This window comes from Crinia signifera, chromosome 1 (assembly GCF_055691185.1).
Source record: "Crinia signifera chromosome 1, ASM5569118v1, whole genome shotgun sequence".
Classification (NCBI taxonomy): Eukaryota; Metazoa; Chordata; class Amphibia; order Anura; family Myobatrachidae; genus Crinia; species Crinia signifera.
The window spans coordinates 298,600,978-298,615,223 of record NC_139217.1 but is presented as its reverse complement, the minus strand read 5'-3'; the positions used below and the strand labels follow the sequence as shown (position 1 = coordinate 298,615,223).

The 14,246-nt window shown below is 42.5% G+C and overlaps 1 protein-coding gene across 3 annotated transcripts in view; it reads right to left on the bottom strand.

Annotated features, from left to right (window-relative positions):
* The window catches only part of GLIS3 (GLIS family zinc finger 3), a 365,408-nt gene that overhangs the window by 103,440 nt on the left and 247,722 nt on the right, over positions 1-14,246 (bottom strand). For 2 of the 3 annotated variants that reach the window (XR_014474469.1, XM_083186012.1), the window contains exons 5-6: positions 9,351-9,512; positions 6,484-6,594 (exon numbers count right to left, since the gene is read on the bottom strand). Coding sequence is in view for 1 of the 3 variants with exons in the window: in XM_083186012.1 (XP_083042138.1) it covers positions 6,484-6,594; positions 9,351-9,512 (273 nt within the window). In the remaining 2 variants the exon portion in view is untranslated. Of the gene's footprint in view, positions 1-6,483; positions 6,595-6,693; positions 6,809-9,350; positions 9,513-14,246 lie in introns of those variants that run through there. The other variant, XR_014474470.1, reaches the window with a different exon arrangement.

Genomic DNA, 14,246 nt, shown 5'->3' with positions numbered 1-14,246 from the left:
ATTCAGTTAAATATGATTAAATGGAACAGAAATAGCCACCATACCATGCTAAAGTCTGACATCCGGTTTAAAAGGGGCAATCGATTACATGGCAAAATCAACCTGGTTTTGACGTCTAAATGATTGCCGCTTAAAAAGAAAAAAAAAATTGGTAAAAATCTTTCACTTTCTGATTCTGTCACCCTATTATATTTGGCACCCTGTATAAAACTAGAATATTGTAAAAGTATCTGAATAACCTGTGGATTGTCTTTCAGTGAAAACATGTTTTTCTCAATCACATGTTTTTGTGAATGGTTGTGTAAACAGAACAATTAAATATGTCATATAAACAGTATGCTATATGAATGTACACTGATTTGTGATGATAATGAAAAGAAGATTGATGGATAGACACAGTGGCGTAAAAATAGAGGGTGCAGGGGGTGCACTTGCTATTGGGCCCGGCGGACAGGGGGCCCGCAGGGGGTTCCGGCCGGGTGACGGCAGCATCGGGAGTTCCAGGTGGTGGCAGTGCTGATGTCTGCACCATCGGCAGGGGGACCGCATGACTGCTGATGCCAGGTAGCGGCGCAGCGGTGCACGGGGGTGTGTGTGTGTATCCAGATGAGCGCTGATCATGTCGGGCAGCAGTCGGTGGGTGGGGGCAGGTGACAGCAGTGCTGATGTAAGGCACTGGCTAGCAGAGGTGGGGAGGGGGGCTGTTGACCATGGTGATGATGTCTGGCAATGGCCGGCAGAGGGTGAGTGTGACAGCTGATGCTGGATAGGGCGCTAGTGGAGTGGGGAGTCCGAGTGACCACGCTGGGCCACCTAGGGGTCATGACCATTGCCACGCAGTGACCACAAATGGAGGGCTGAGGTGGTAATTTCCTTCTGGTCTGCCAGTATGACCAGAGAGTCGAGAGCCTCGCTCTGTATAGTGGCAGCCTGACCAGGAGATTTCAGAGGTAAGGAAATGTTTATGGCTATGTAAATGTAAATACCCCACTTGTATGTATCATTTCAAAAAATTTGTCATACAGTTCCTATATATGTAATTGGTGATTATTGGTGTTACTAGAGCGTAGTTGCCGTCCGGCATCTCACTATCCCCTAGTGTCTTTCTCCTCACTGTCTAGTGTCTCTCTATCCCCTTCTCACCATCTAGTATCTCTCTCTATCCCCTCCCCGCCGCTTAGCATCTCTCTCTATCCCCTCCCACCTGCCTATTGTCTCTCTATCACCTCCCCACCACCTAGCGTCTCTCTATCCCCATCCCACCACCTAACGTCTCTCCATCCCCTACCCACCGTCTAGCGTCTCTCTATCACCTCCCCACCACCTAGCATCTCTCTATCCCCTCTACACCTCCTAGAATCTCTCCATCCCCTCCCCCCCGCATAGCGTCTCACGATGCCCTCCCCACTGCCTAGCGTCTCTCTATTCACTCCCTACCTCCCTGCATAATTCTATCCACTCCCTACATCTCAGTATCCCATCCCTACTACCCTGTATCTCACAGTCACCACCCTACTGTCCTGCATCTCACTGTCACCTCCCTACCACCTACTGTCTATCTACCCCCTCCCTACACCTTTTATCTATCTATCTTTCTCCTCCATAATGCCCTGTATCTATCTGTCCCCTCCAGCAGATAAAAACTTGTTCTGCAACACATTATGCTGGTAAATGGGTTAGCATGCAGTGCGGAGCACGTTTTTCAAATTTAATTCGCAGGCCTATGTGTTTTTTTTTCTTCATGGGGAGAGGGGCCCTTTTAATTTAATTTTGCTATGGGGCCCACAAGGCTCTTGTTACGCCCCTGGATAGACAGATAGGCAGGCAGGCAATTAGGGGCTTACTGTATATAATAATGCAAAATGCAGCCACCGATGTGATTGGGGCTAATCTTATCATATTTTTTCAAGCAGCAATCATTAAACCACTTGGCAGAAGTCTCCAAGCTTGTGAAACATGTTGCAGCCCTCATCTTTGCACCAATGCCTATGCATGTCATCAGACAGTATGTACTTTCACACTTTTACAAGGTTTTTTTATTATACAGTTTGTTGTTTCTCTAAAATATTCAGTATTTCCTTTGGTAAGAGATAGCATTATGGTTTACTGACTGCAAAATCCAGATACATTTACTGATGTTACCAGGGGCTGGCTGGCAACTTTCAGCCTGGGGGGCAACACAAGCAAGTGGCCCACCGCCATCACCATCGTTTCACCACCCTACCCTCTCCCCTCTAGTATGCAGCAATTATTAAACAATCATTCCCCCACACACACCCGAAATGGGAACAGCGCACGCTGAAGGCGCACTGCAAAATTTTACACTGTAATGCCCATTCCACATACAGCCAACACCGTAATGCCCATTAAACATAATGCCACACACCGTAATGCCAATTAAACATATATTTGCCTGCTTTAACCCATGGAGTGCCACAGTTTGTTCATTACATATATATATATATATATATATATATATATATATATATATATATATGAATATCTATATGCATAAGTCTAGGTAGAAAATGTACATTTTCTAGCAGGGTCAGCCCATATTTTAGAAATATATATATATATATATATATATATATATATATATATATATATATATATATATATATGGTGAGCTGGGAGCCATGAAAGGCTGGGTCGCCCCACATCTCCCTGCTTACCACCTTCCAAGTGGAGCAGGGAGCTTGTCACCCTGGCTGCAGCACATGACGGGATGAAAGAGCGCTGATGTGCTGCTGCCCGGGCGCTAGTGGCTGCGTGGCCACTAAGCTTAGCCGTGGCTTCTAGAGCAGGCATCCGCTCCACATTCTGCACTCCCTCGCATCAGGGCCAGTGCAGTGGGGCCCCGGCCTAATATATATATATATATATATATATATATTTATTTATTTTTTTAAATAAAAAATAGAAGGCATTATACAGGACAGCAGCTGGATCACGGACATCAGTGGGGAAAAAGTCCATTAGTCCTTAAGTGAGTGACAAGGAGAGGGTAAGGGTGACACAGTGAAGGTAAGTGTGACACAGAGATAATGGGTGACACAGAAAGGGTAAGGGTGACACGGAGAGGGTAAAAGTGATACAGAGAGGGTAAAAGTGACACAGAGAGGGCAAGGGTGACACAGAGAGGGCAAGGGTGACACAGAGAGGGCAAGGGTGACACAGAGAGGGTAAAAGTGACACAGAGAGGGTAAAAGTGACACAGAGAGGGCAAGGGAGACACAGAGAGGGCAAGGGCAACACAGAGAGGGCAAGGGCGACACAGAGAGGGCAAGGGCGACACAGAGAGGGCAAGGGCGACAGAGAGGGCAAGGGCGACACAGAGAGGGCAAGGGTGACACAGAGAGGGTAAAAGTGACACAGAGAGGGTAAAAGTGACACAGAGAGGGCAAGGGCGACACAGAGAGGGCAAGGGCAACACAAAGAGGGCAAGGGCGACACAGAGAGGGCAAGGGCGACACAGAGAGGGCAAGGGTGACACAGAGAGGGTAAAAGTGACACAGAGAGGGTAAAAGTGACACAGAGAGGGCAAGGGCGACACAGAGAGGGCAAGGGCAACACAGAGAGGACAGGGTTGACACAGAGAGGACAGGGTTGACACATAGAGCACAGGGTTGACACAGAAGAGGACAGGGGTGACATAGAGGACAAGGGTGACACAGAGAGGACAGGGTTGACACAGAGAGGACAGGGTTGACACAGAAGAGGGCAGGGTTGACACAGAGAGGACATGATTGACACAGAGAGGACAGGGTTGACACAGAGAGGACAGGGTTGACACAGAAGAGGACAGGGGTGACATAGAGGACAAGGGTGAGACAGAGAAGACAGGGTTGACACAGAGAGGACAAGGGTGACACAGAGAGGACAGGGTTGACACAGAGAGGACAGGGTTGACACATAGAGCACAGGGTTGACACAGAAGAGGACAAGGGTGACACAGAGAGGACAGGGTTGACACAGAGAGGACAGGGTTGACACAGAAGAGGGCAGGGGTGACACAGAGAGGATAGGGTTGACACAGAGAGGACAGGGTTGAGACAGAGAGGACAAGGTTGACACAGAAGAGGACAGGGGTGACATAGAGGACAAGGGTGACACAGAGAAGACAGGGTTGACACAGAGAAGACAGGGTTGACACAGAGAGGACAGGGTTGACACAGAGAGGACAGGGTTGACACAGAGAGGACAGGGTTGACACAGAAGAGGGCAGGGGTGACACGAAGAGGACAGGGTTGACACAGAAGAGGACAGGGTTGACACAGAAAGGACAGGGTTGACACAGAGAGGACAGGGTTGACATAGAGGACAAGGGTGACACAGAGAGGACAGAGGTGACGCAGAGAAAAGGATGAAAGGAAGAGTAAAAGGGTGACAGGGAGTGAGAAAGGGTATAATAAAAGCATGTAGTTATTTACACAAGAGCTTCCAGCACTTCTGATAATAAAACTTACAGGGACTTGGGAGGCTATCCGATGTCCGGGGAGGGGAGGGAGGGAGTAGCTGCAGCCCCCAGCCTGTCACTGTCTCCGTGTTCAGCTGTGACCCTGTGCCTGCTGTGACCCTGCGCCCCCTTGGAGATGGCTCCCCCCCGCTGCCACTAGGACTGGGAGTGCGGACCCATACTGCTCTGCTGGCCGCGCTGTCATCCAGGCTCTGACAGACACTAGAGGTACAGCAGTACCTCTTGTGTCTGTCTCCTCCAAGGCGGCGGCCATTTTTGGAGGGGCCGTCGCCATATATGGAGGCATGTGTGCGGCAGGACCCGGAGAGGAGACGGCTGCGGCAACAGGGCTGTGCAAGATGCACACAGCCGGCCCCGGCCCAGCCACTTCATACCGGCCCGGGGGGCATGTGGCACCCTGCCCCCCGGCCCAGCCCGCCCCTGGATGTTACGGTGCACTCTCCCCAACTTCATGTGTCAGCACTTTATGCCACAACTGAAACCAGTGGTAGGTTGGGATGGAAAACCAGCCCAGGAAATTTCTGAAGGCAGCCCTAAATGGGGAGTCAGGAGTGTGCTTCTTTGGAACTGATTGCAAGTAAATTTAATTAAAACTATGCACCTCAGATTTCCACGTGCACCTCATATATCCTCTCAATCAGTTTCAGAGCCCACATAATTTCAACAATATGATTGAATTACAGTAGATGTTTCTTTTACATTTATTATATTGACTTTTACACCTGTTAATCCTATGGTTATCTCACTAATAAGTTAAGAAACAGAATTACAAAATGGCTGCAATATGGAGACTAGCACTGCCATTTGTGTGCAATATGCGAACTGGGCCTTATGTACGCACAAGAAAAGCCTGATGTCCAGCAAAGGGAGTTGCACAGGGGCAGATTATCAAGAATGGATGCCATCTGAAGATGGTGAACGTTTCCCCAATCACACTGCAGAAATTATGTATTTGTGGAGTTCTACGAATTTGAAAAAAGGAGACTTCCAGTACTAGTATTCGGGAACCATGGCCCACTCCAGGCATAAACAGGGAAGAAGGAGGTTTTAGTAAATCTCTTGCATTACCTGTTTAATGAATGGGGACAATACGCAAGTTTTACAAAAGTAGGTGACACTATTTTCACATACTTTTAAGGCTAATGAATAGCTCCTTATAATAACAGCATTTGTAGTAAAAAAAATTGAAGGTGCTTGCAGAATAACACTACCGGTATAATGGTCCAATGGATATACAAATATATGTCCCACGGGTACTTTTAATGTTGGTTTACATACAGATAACCTACGGTGGGGATGCAATTGTTAAGAATACCAACGCCAGCATCCCTATGTAGGGAGGAACCATCACAGGGGTCAGATAAGTATAATTTCCTTCCCCCTGACCACTCTAGTGAAATAACCTTACCCTCACCACCCATACTATCCTGCGCCGCATATTTATGTTCTGCAACCGGTAGTGGAGATTCCAGCTACTACACCCTCATTGATCTTGGGATTCCGGCTCCGGTCTCCTGACGGCAGTCAGGATGCCGGCATTGATATTGTGAACACCGGCATCTTCACCACCAAGGGAATGGTTCTAATGGTAGAGGAGTCCTAAGTTTATGTTATGGTTTTCAATAAGTTCACATATACTTAGCATTCTTGCCTACTTTCCTGCAATGTTTGAGAGACTCCCTGACTCTAAAGAGAATAAGCAACCCTCCCTTATTCCATCAACTTCCCTTATGAAATTGGCCTAACTTGATTAAGCCAATAGCGGCATTATGCTTTGGAGGTCTGGTCACAAATTACATCTCCATGCCTGCTGCACTAGCCACTTGGTCACAAATAGCAGCAACCAGTTAAACCAGTTAAATGTTTGTTGTTATGTATACATGTAATATTATAACACTGGCAACTGAAATCTTGGGAGTAAAGCACTACATACTTGTTCACATTGTTGTACACAGAATATTGTTTCTAGAATGACCTTTTATGGACATATTTGTCAATGTTACCTTTTTTCTGGCCTGCTGATCTTTGGAAGAATGAGCTTTTACGTGCTTTCGCAATGAGCTTGGATCGGTGTACCGCTTACTGCATCCCGGAATTTGACACGCATAGGGTTTCTAGAGAAGGAAAAAAAAAAAGTATTGGGGTATATAATCACATTGCTAGTAACTACCATTTCACATTTGTTATCAATGAACATTTCCAGAGGTACTTACAGGATAGGAATCGTTTGCTCAAGAAGGGATTAGTAAAATCAGATTCAGCAGATTAGCTGTGCTGTCTAACAGCAGTGACTATCCAGAAAGCATTGATTAGGTTTAGAGAAGAAACCTGATATAGAGATAGAAGAAAGTGGGAAAAAGATCAGGATACTGTGTGACGTAACATATAAAGCAAAAATTTGAATATTTTGTTACATCATTGTTCATTTTTGTACCTCTCTCTCTCTTGTCAGCCCACTACCCCTCTATTTTTCTCTTCTTCTTTCTTTCCAAATTACACCATCTCTCCTACCTTTCAATTGTCTATTTCTATTATCAGCACTTGATTTTATTATATAGATTATACTTGACATTACCTTTTTCTTTTCATCCTTACTATTATAGTTTTGGGATTTCCTAACCTTTTCTCCTCTAGAAAGTCTGCACCCTCTGAACCCATTTGTGCCTTTTCCTTCCTGCTATATTTTCATATAGTACATTTGAGAATGTGGATAGTTTGATAATTTCAAGATCTTTTTTGTTACCAGTTGGGATGTGATAAATAAGTATAGGGATTAATATTAGTGTTTGAGGAATTGTGCTAAGTGGGAATTCTCTGGAAGTGACATCACAGAAACTGGTAGGAGGGGTCACAGTTCAAGCCAAATGTAATTTACATACTAAGGCGATAACATCCTTTTTAATATTTTAATACTTTATAGGACTATGTTTTATGATCATGTATTTACTTGTTGCACCCCTATAATGGTGACTCCGCCCCCTAGCTCTTTTGTCTCCTTTTTCTTACATATACTTCTGATAGACCTCAGGAGGTTACTAATAGAGTATATTTGTATTATACTTTATAGGATTTTACTATTTTTTACTGATTGTGAGAAAGGAAGTCCTTACCTCCAAGCCTGTAGGTTATATCCACATTTTTGGATCTCACCCCCTTGGTATGTACGGTTATCCCCTTATGTATTTTTATATGTAAATAGTCCATCTTCCTTGATTTCTGGGATTTATGTATTAATATCTATTACCTGTAGGCTATATACACCTGCTTGTCCACCTTTGAAGGAATTGTTTGTGGATACCTATCCTTGGATTTTTATCCTTGGCTTTATTCTCCGTCTCCACCCACACTGGTATGTGTATTTTTAGTTTCATCGTTTATTGCTTGCTCCTTCTTCTATTCTACTTTTTAATTAAATTTAAATTAAATTGTTCTGATGTTCAAATGCATTATTGCAGATTTTAACTGACTGTACGTGTAAAGTAACATTGTCCATTACTGCCACTGTTTTCTGGATTTCTGGCCGTATTAGGCCATGGTATGTACAAATCATGTATGATGAAACTTCTATGTATCATATATGTATGAATTCCGTTTTGTACATAGTTTGTGCCAACATTCCTCTTTTTACCACTTTTTAGCCATGCCCCTGATGAAGTCGTGTAGACGAAACGCGTTGGGCTTCCAATAAAGAATTGCTTTTTATATTCGAGGTCTTCGGTTTCATTTCTGAAGTTTACGAATACTCCGTCTGAATAAAAGTGACTTCAGGATCACATCTATTTGGGACTATCAGTTTGTGGCTAAGTGGTATAACTTGAGCGCACTCTGGACACCCCCCCATCCGTGTATTCTATCTTCTGTCTCTCACTAACAGGAGAGTCGTTCCAGAGGTGCAGCTGGTCGAAAGACCGATTCTAGCGCAATTCCTGACCATATTGTTTGTTATATATATATATATATATATATATATATATATATAAAAGTCCCATAGGAACTGCACTCCTCAATAAACTCACATGTGGGGTGCCATCCAAAAGTACCCAGACACGGGGTCCAATATATCGCTCTTTGTGCAGGTGGCACTCACTCACCTCCTGAGTGTTATTTGCACAAAGAGCTATATATATATATATATATATATATATATATATATATATATATATATATATAAAGCATCTCTATAAACAGCCATTTTGATATATTTTGTTATCATCTCAAAGAATTATGCAGAAGATTCACACTGGGAAATAAATTTTAAGGCAGTTTCTATGGCAAAATAATAAAAAAAGGTTTAAAAACATCAAATGTTTTACATGTATTCAAACCACATGCATAGGCAATTGTGCACAAATATGGACAGCCATTATTGTTAATGGTCCCTAATTTCCTAACACAGTCCCAGATTTTAGAGTAAGGTTACTGGAAATATCCTTCGTTTTCAGTATTGGTGATCCGAGGCTGTGTCTCGCAAATGCATGCAGGAGCTATCTATTTCCTACAAACGCCTCCTGCTTCAATTAGTTTTTATTACACGGAATTGCTTGGCTACTTCCATTATCACTTGTTTATCAATAACCCCCTCCGATCTATGTTATGGACTTGACAGGTAGTTAATTCATCAGAGAAGTGAGAAAAAAGGGTACAAAAATTCATGTCACATTATACAGTAACTATGTGTCAGAAAGAATTAATATCCCCATGACTGATTTTGCCTGTGGAAGTGTCATGTCCTCTAGTATAAGTTGCAAAGCACAGGTAAGGCAAGAGTAGTAATTTGTTAGAATTGTTCAAGAAAAGCTTAGACAGCTGGCAACTGTACGGGTGTTTTTTCTTGAAGAAAAAGCTTATTATTTTATATGTCCTTCCTTACAGTATCCAGGTGCGTCCTTTGATGTTTGGCACGATCGCTTGAGTTGCTGAAAGCCTTTTGACAGCCAGGATGCTGGCAAAGGTAGGGCTTCTCCCCCGTGTGACTCCGTAAGTGAATCTTTAGATTTTCAAGCCTTGAAAATGCTTTCTTGCACCCTTCAAACTGTAACAAAAAACAAAATACAGAGGAATGTTTCTCTTCCTTTCCATAAAAGAATTTAGCCTTGTTCTGAAAACTCCAGGGCATGGCTTAGCAGTTAATGTTTCATCACTCATATAAAACTTATTTCCAGTTATTTCTTACTTGTTACAAAAGTATCAAACCTTTCTCAAGTTTGGCATGCCTAAGAAGCTACTCTGCCAGTTTTAACAAAGTAATTTACAAAATTCTGAAGTTTTAGAGAAGCGTATTGATAGAGGTTTTGCAACAGTATATGTTCACAATTCTTTTGCTGAAATTTTTGTGTATGTTTTTAAGCAAAACCATGAATTTATTTTCCAAGGTATAAACTGATTGTTAAGCTGATATAACCTTTTACGAATAGACACAGCCATGACTGGAGAAAGTGAATAACATTTTGTTGCAAACTACAGGATTAGCTAATGTGCAGGTTTGTACCTCTACTCAATAGACTCCTGTAGAAGCTTTCATTACTGATTTATATATGTGTGATTTAGGTTTTGAAATGAGAAAAAAGAGAATTTGAAAATATGAACATAGAACAGGTTATATTATTTGGTTGCAGTAAATACAAAAAGGCTAATAACCATAAATCATCTTTAAAGTAAAATAATTTAACTTCCCAAACACTCTAAATTCCTAATACAGTGCATCATTACTAACCTACACCATGCAAAAATAATTGTCATAAAGGCTAATAAGTGGCAGCTACAAAAAAAAAACGGCTTTATATCATCCAAACTGGGAATGTTGGAGGTACTTAATTGCTGCCTATTCACTTACTCTGCAATAATAAGATGCAGCACAAATCGTTTTAATAAGAGTGTGGTGGTTGTGGCGGCCTAGTGCATCAAAGGTGGCAGACACGTCTCTACCTCCACTACTAGGTGAGCATACCCCATCTCAATTCTCAAATTGGAATTTTAGGACATACTGACTGGTATTCATTTCCCCCGATCACTGATATTCAATTATCCCTGATAAGCCAGCGTGAGCCATGGCTTTCATGGATTTTGTTTCACCTCCTGCAGCAGGCAAAGCTAAATCCCCCAAAACAGCCTGTTTCTGGAAGAAAACAAGGCTGCTTTTAACGAAAACACACAGGTTTCACTACACCTGTGTGTTTTCAGGAGGACATGTAATTTTTTTTTTGGGGGGGGGGGGGGTGGAGAAACATTGGAAAAAAATGCTAAATACTGCGGTCATTTCACACTCTGTGTTTCTTGCTAATTCAATATTGGCCATATAGCTAGACAGTCAGCAGAACAGGAAAAAATTGTAGTTATTAAAAAGCAATTCACACTTTATTTAAACAGTACTTTATGTTAACACTTTAATTAAACAAGTACATAGTGATAGTATAATGTGCACGTTAAAACCAACTAGGCAGCAACAAATCCTAGTTTCTTACCTAGAAAATGGTAAATTAATCGGACAACTGTATATATATATATATATATATATATATATATGTAAATATGGTACAAGATTAATTAATTACTGTAGTGTATTCACATTACTTTTACATGTACCCTATTAATGTGTTATAGTGGTATGTAGTTAATTTACCGAAAGACAAAATACTGATTGACATAATTCCCACAACCAAATGCTGACGGACAAAATACTAACAGGTACAGAACACATCAAAATATGACATTTAATATACTACAGGTACTGTACAAAACAGACACAGTACACTAATATGGTGGCCATGTCAACATTACAGCTGTGTCGGCATTAGGATAATGTCTGTAAATTGCGTGTCTGCATTTCAACTGTCCATATTATGTACCTGTCGGGATATTGACCATCAGTATTTACACCCTATTGATATAACAGCATTGGACAACTGATTGTCAGTATTTAAAATGTTGGTAAATCATAGTAAACCCATTATAGCTACTGTAGTTTATTGAAATAAGCTGTAATATATACAGGTCATGCTCCCTTTACAAACTGAGTAGAGCCGCAGTAAACTTTGTTTACTTTCTGCTGCTCCACCCCTCCAATATACTTGTATAAAAAGTATTCTCCCCCCGCTGTGGCATTACCCTGCTGGCTGGTTGGGCCTGGTGCTGATTTTCAAAATACAGGGGACCCCTACTAGTTTTTTCCCTGTATTTTGGGAACCAGCCCCGGCCCTGGAGCTGGTTTTAAAAACTCCAGGGGACCCCTATTTCGTTTGGAAAAAGATGCTGCTGCATTGAAGCACTTCATATACAGATTTAGGCCTATTTCAGACTTGATCGCAAGGCACATTTTTTTAGCAAATGGATAAAACCATGTGCACTGCAGGTGAGGCAAATGTAACGTGCAGAGAGACTTAGATTTGGGTGAGTTACTTTGTTTCTGTGCAGGGTAAATACTGGCTGCTTTATTTTTACACTGCAATTTAGATTTCAGTTTTAACACGCCTCACCCACATCTAAACTCTTTCTGCACATATCACATTTGCCCCATCTGCAGTGCAACATGGTTTTGCCCATTTGCTAAAAAATGTGCTTTGCGATCAGGTCAGAATTAGGCCCTTAGTCTAAGTTTTGCATGTATATATAAGTGCCATATATCAAATGAATCAGTCCAGTCTGGTGTATCCTAGATGCATCGGGTGAAATTAAATAGGATAAGTAATTCAGAAACTGAGAGACTTGGTAAGAAATATCCAGTTTTTTAAAGCGGAAATCATTTACACTTCAAAATCAAACTGGTGTTGCAGTGTAAATGATTGCCGCTTTAAAAAAACTGGAGATTTCTTACCAAATGTCTCACTTTCTGAAGCTCTCATCCTATTAAATTTCACCCATCTTGTTTAACCTGAGGCAGAATCCAATTAGCCATGGTGGTTTACCATGGGCTAATTTTCCAAACATTTTTTTTTGCAAATAAGATTTTTATTGAGTTTTCAATGAGGGGGGACATAAACTGAGGACTGTATGTGTAAAACAAAACAGACAATCGCAGGTTGCAACCAGAAAAATACACATGGTACTACATTTTGAATAGAAAATCAGTACAATTATGCACACATAAGTCTAGATATGAAAATTGATGACTTGTTGTTTGCCAAATAGGAAAGAGAGAACAAAATCAAAGAGTGGAAGAGGAAAGAAGTAGGAGCTGTGACCCCCTAAATACCCATAGCATCAATATAACATAATCATAATTTTAAAGTACTAACAGTAAATGGATTAAAGTAGAGTTTTATAGTGGTCTGAGTCTTTGAAGGATAACCAGGGCAGCCAAGTTGAGGTAAAGATTAATCGTTTGGACTCCAATGTAGAGATACGGTCATCCATAGCCATATAATCTATTCTATTACACAATTCTAGCATAGAGGGCGGAGAGTTAGATTTCCAATGTACAGGAAATACGGATTCAGTATTGAATCCCGGCGGTCGGGATCCCGGCGTTCAGAATCCCGATGCCGGAATCCCGACAGCCGAAATGCCGACAAGGGGGGGACGTGGATCGCCCCCCCTTGCGGGCTCGCTGCGCTCGCCACGCAGCGGGCCCGGTACTTTGCTACGCTCGGCACACTAATTTATTCTCCCTCCAGGGGTGTCGTGGACACCCACGGAGGGAGAAAGTGTCGGCATTTCGGCGGTCGGGATTCCGGCGTCGGGATTCTGAACACCGGGATCCCGACCGCCGGGATGGTAACTGCATCCCGGAAATACAGCTTTAGATGCACTAAGCAAATGACGTAGTAGGGTCGATTTATATGTAGAATAAGGCCTGTGGACAAGATTAAGTAACCAAAAACTAGCATTAAAGGGGAGGTCCTCCTGTAAAATGATATTGATAATATAATATGTATTACTGATTTCCAATAATGTTTGATGATTGGGCAGTCCCACCAGATGTGTAGAAGCGTACCCACTTCTTTTCCACATCGCCAGCAAAGATTTGAGACCCCTGGGTACATTTTTGCTAACAGGCTGGGACAACGATACCACCTTGTAAGCACTTTATAGTGGGTTTCCGATGTTAAAACATTTAGAGAGGACGAAAAAAGGTGTTTCTGAAAACCTCAGGCCAATCCTCCCCTCCATCGACCCCAGTAGATCCCTCTCCCGCTCCAACATGAATTTTGGTTTAGTAGGAGATACTTCGTCTATAATTAGCTTATATATGGTCGAGAGAGAATGACGAGGGTAGGACTCAGCTGTGCATAATTTTTCAAATGGTGCATTGGATCTCAGAGGTCTAGCTGCAGAGCAAGTGGTTGAGAGGAAGTGTCTAATTTGTAGATATTTCCATATCTCTGTTTGGGAGGCCCCATCTTTTTGGGACACCAGGAAAGCTCAAAAAACCCGAGGCATTCACCAAGTGGTTTACTCTAGAGATGCCCTCTTTACGCCAGAGACGGAATGAAATCTCATTACTTCCTGGGGGAAATTCCGGGTTGCCAAACAAGGTCATGAGTGGAGAAGGAGAGGGTGAGATAAGAGGCAATGAGCGTACGCGTCTCCAACAAGCAAGCATAGAGCCCGCAAGTTGGTAAATGGTGTGGAATGGCTTATTGCACCATGGGAGGTCTGGGTGTGCCAACATAACTGAGTTCAGTTCTATTTCAACCCATTGTTTCCTGTGTAGTGGAGAAGACAAGTCCAATATCCTAGTCAGAAGGATAGTATTGTAATAGGAGAAAAGGTGAGGTATTTGGAGACCGCCTGCATGTTTCTGTTTAAACAAAATCTCATGCTTAAATCT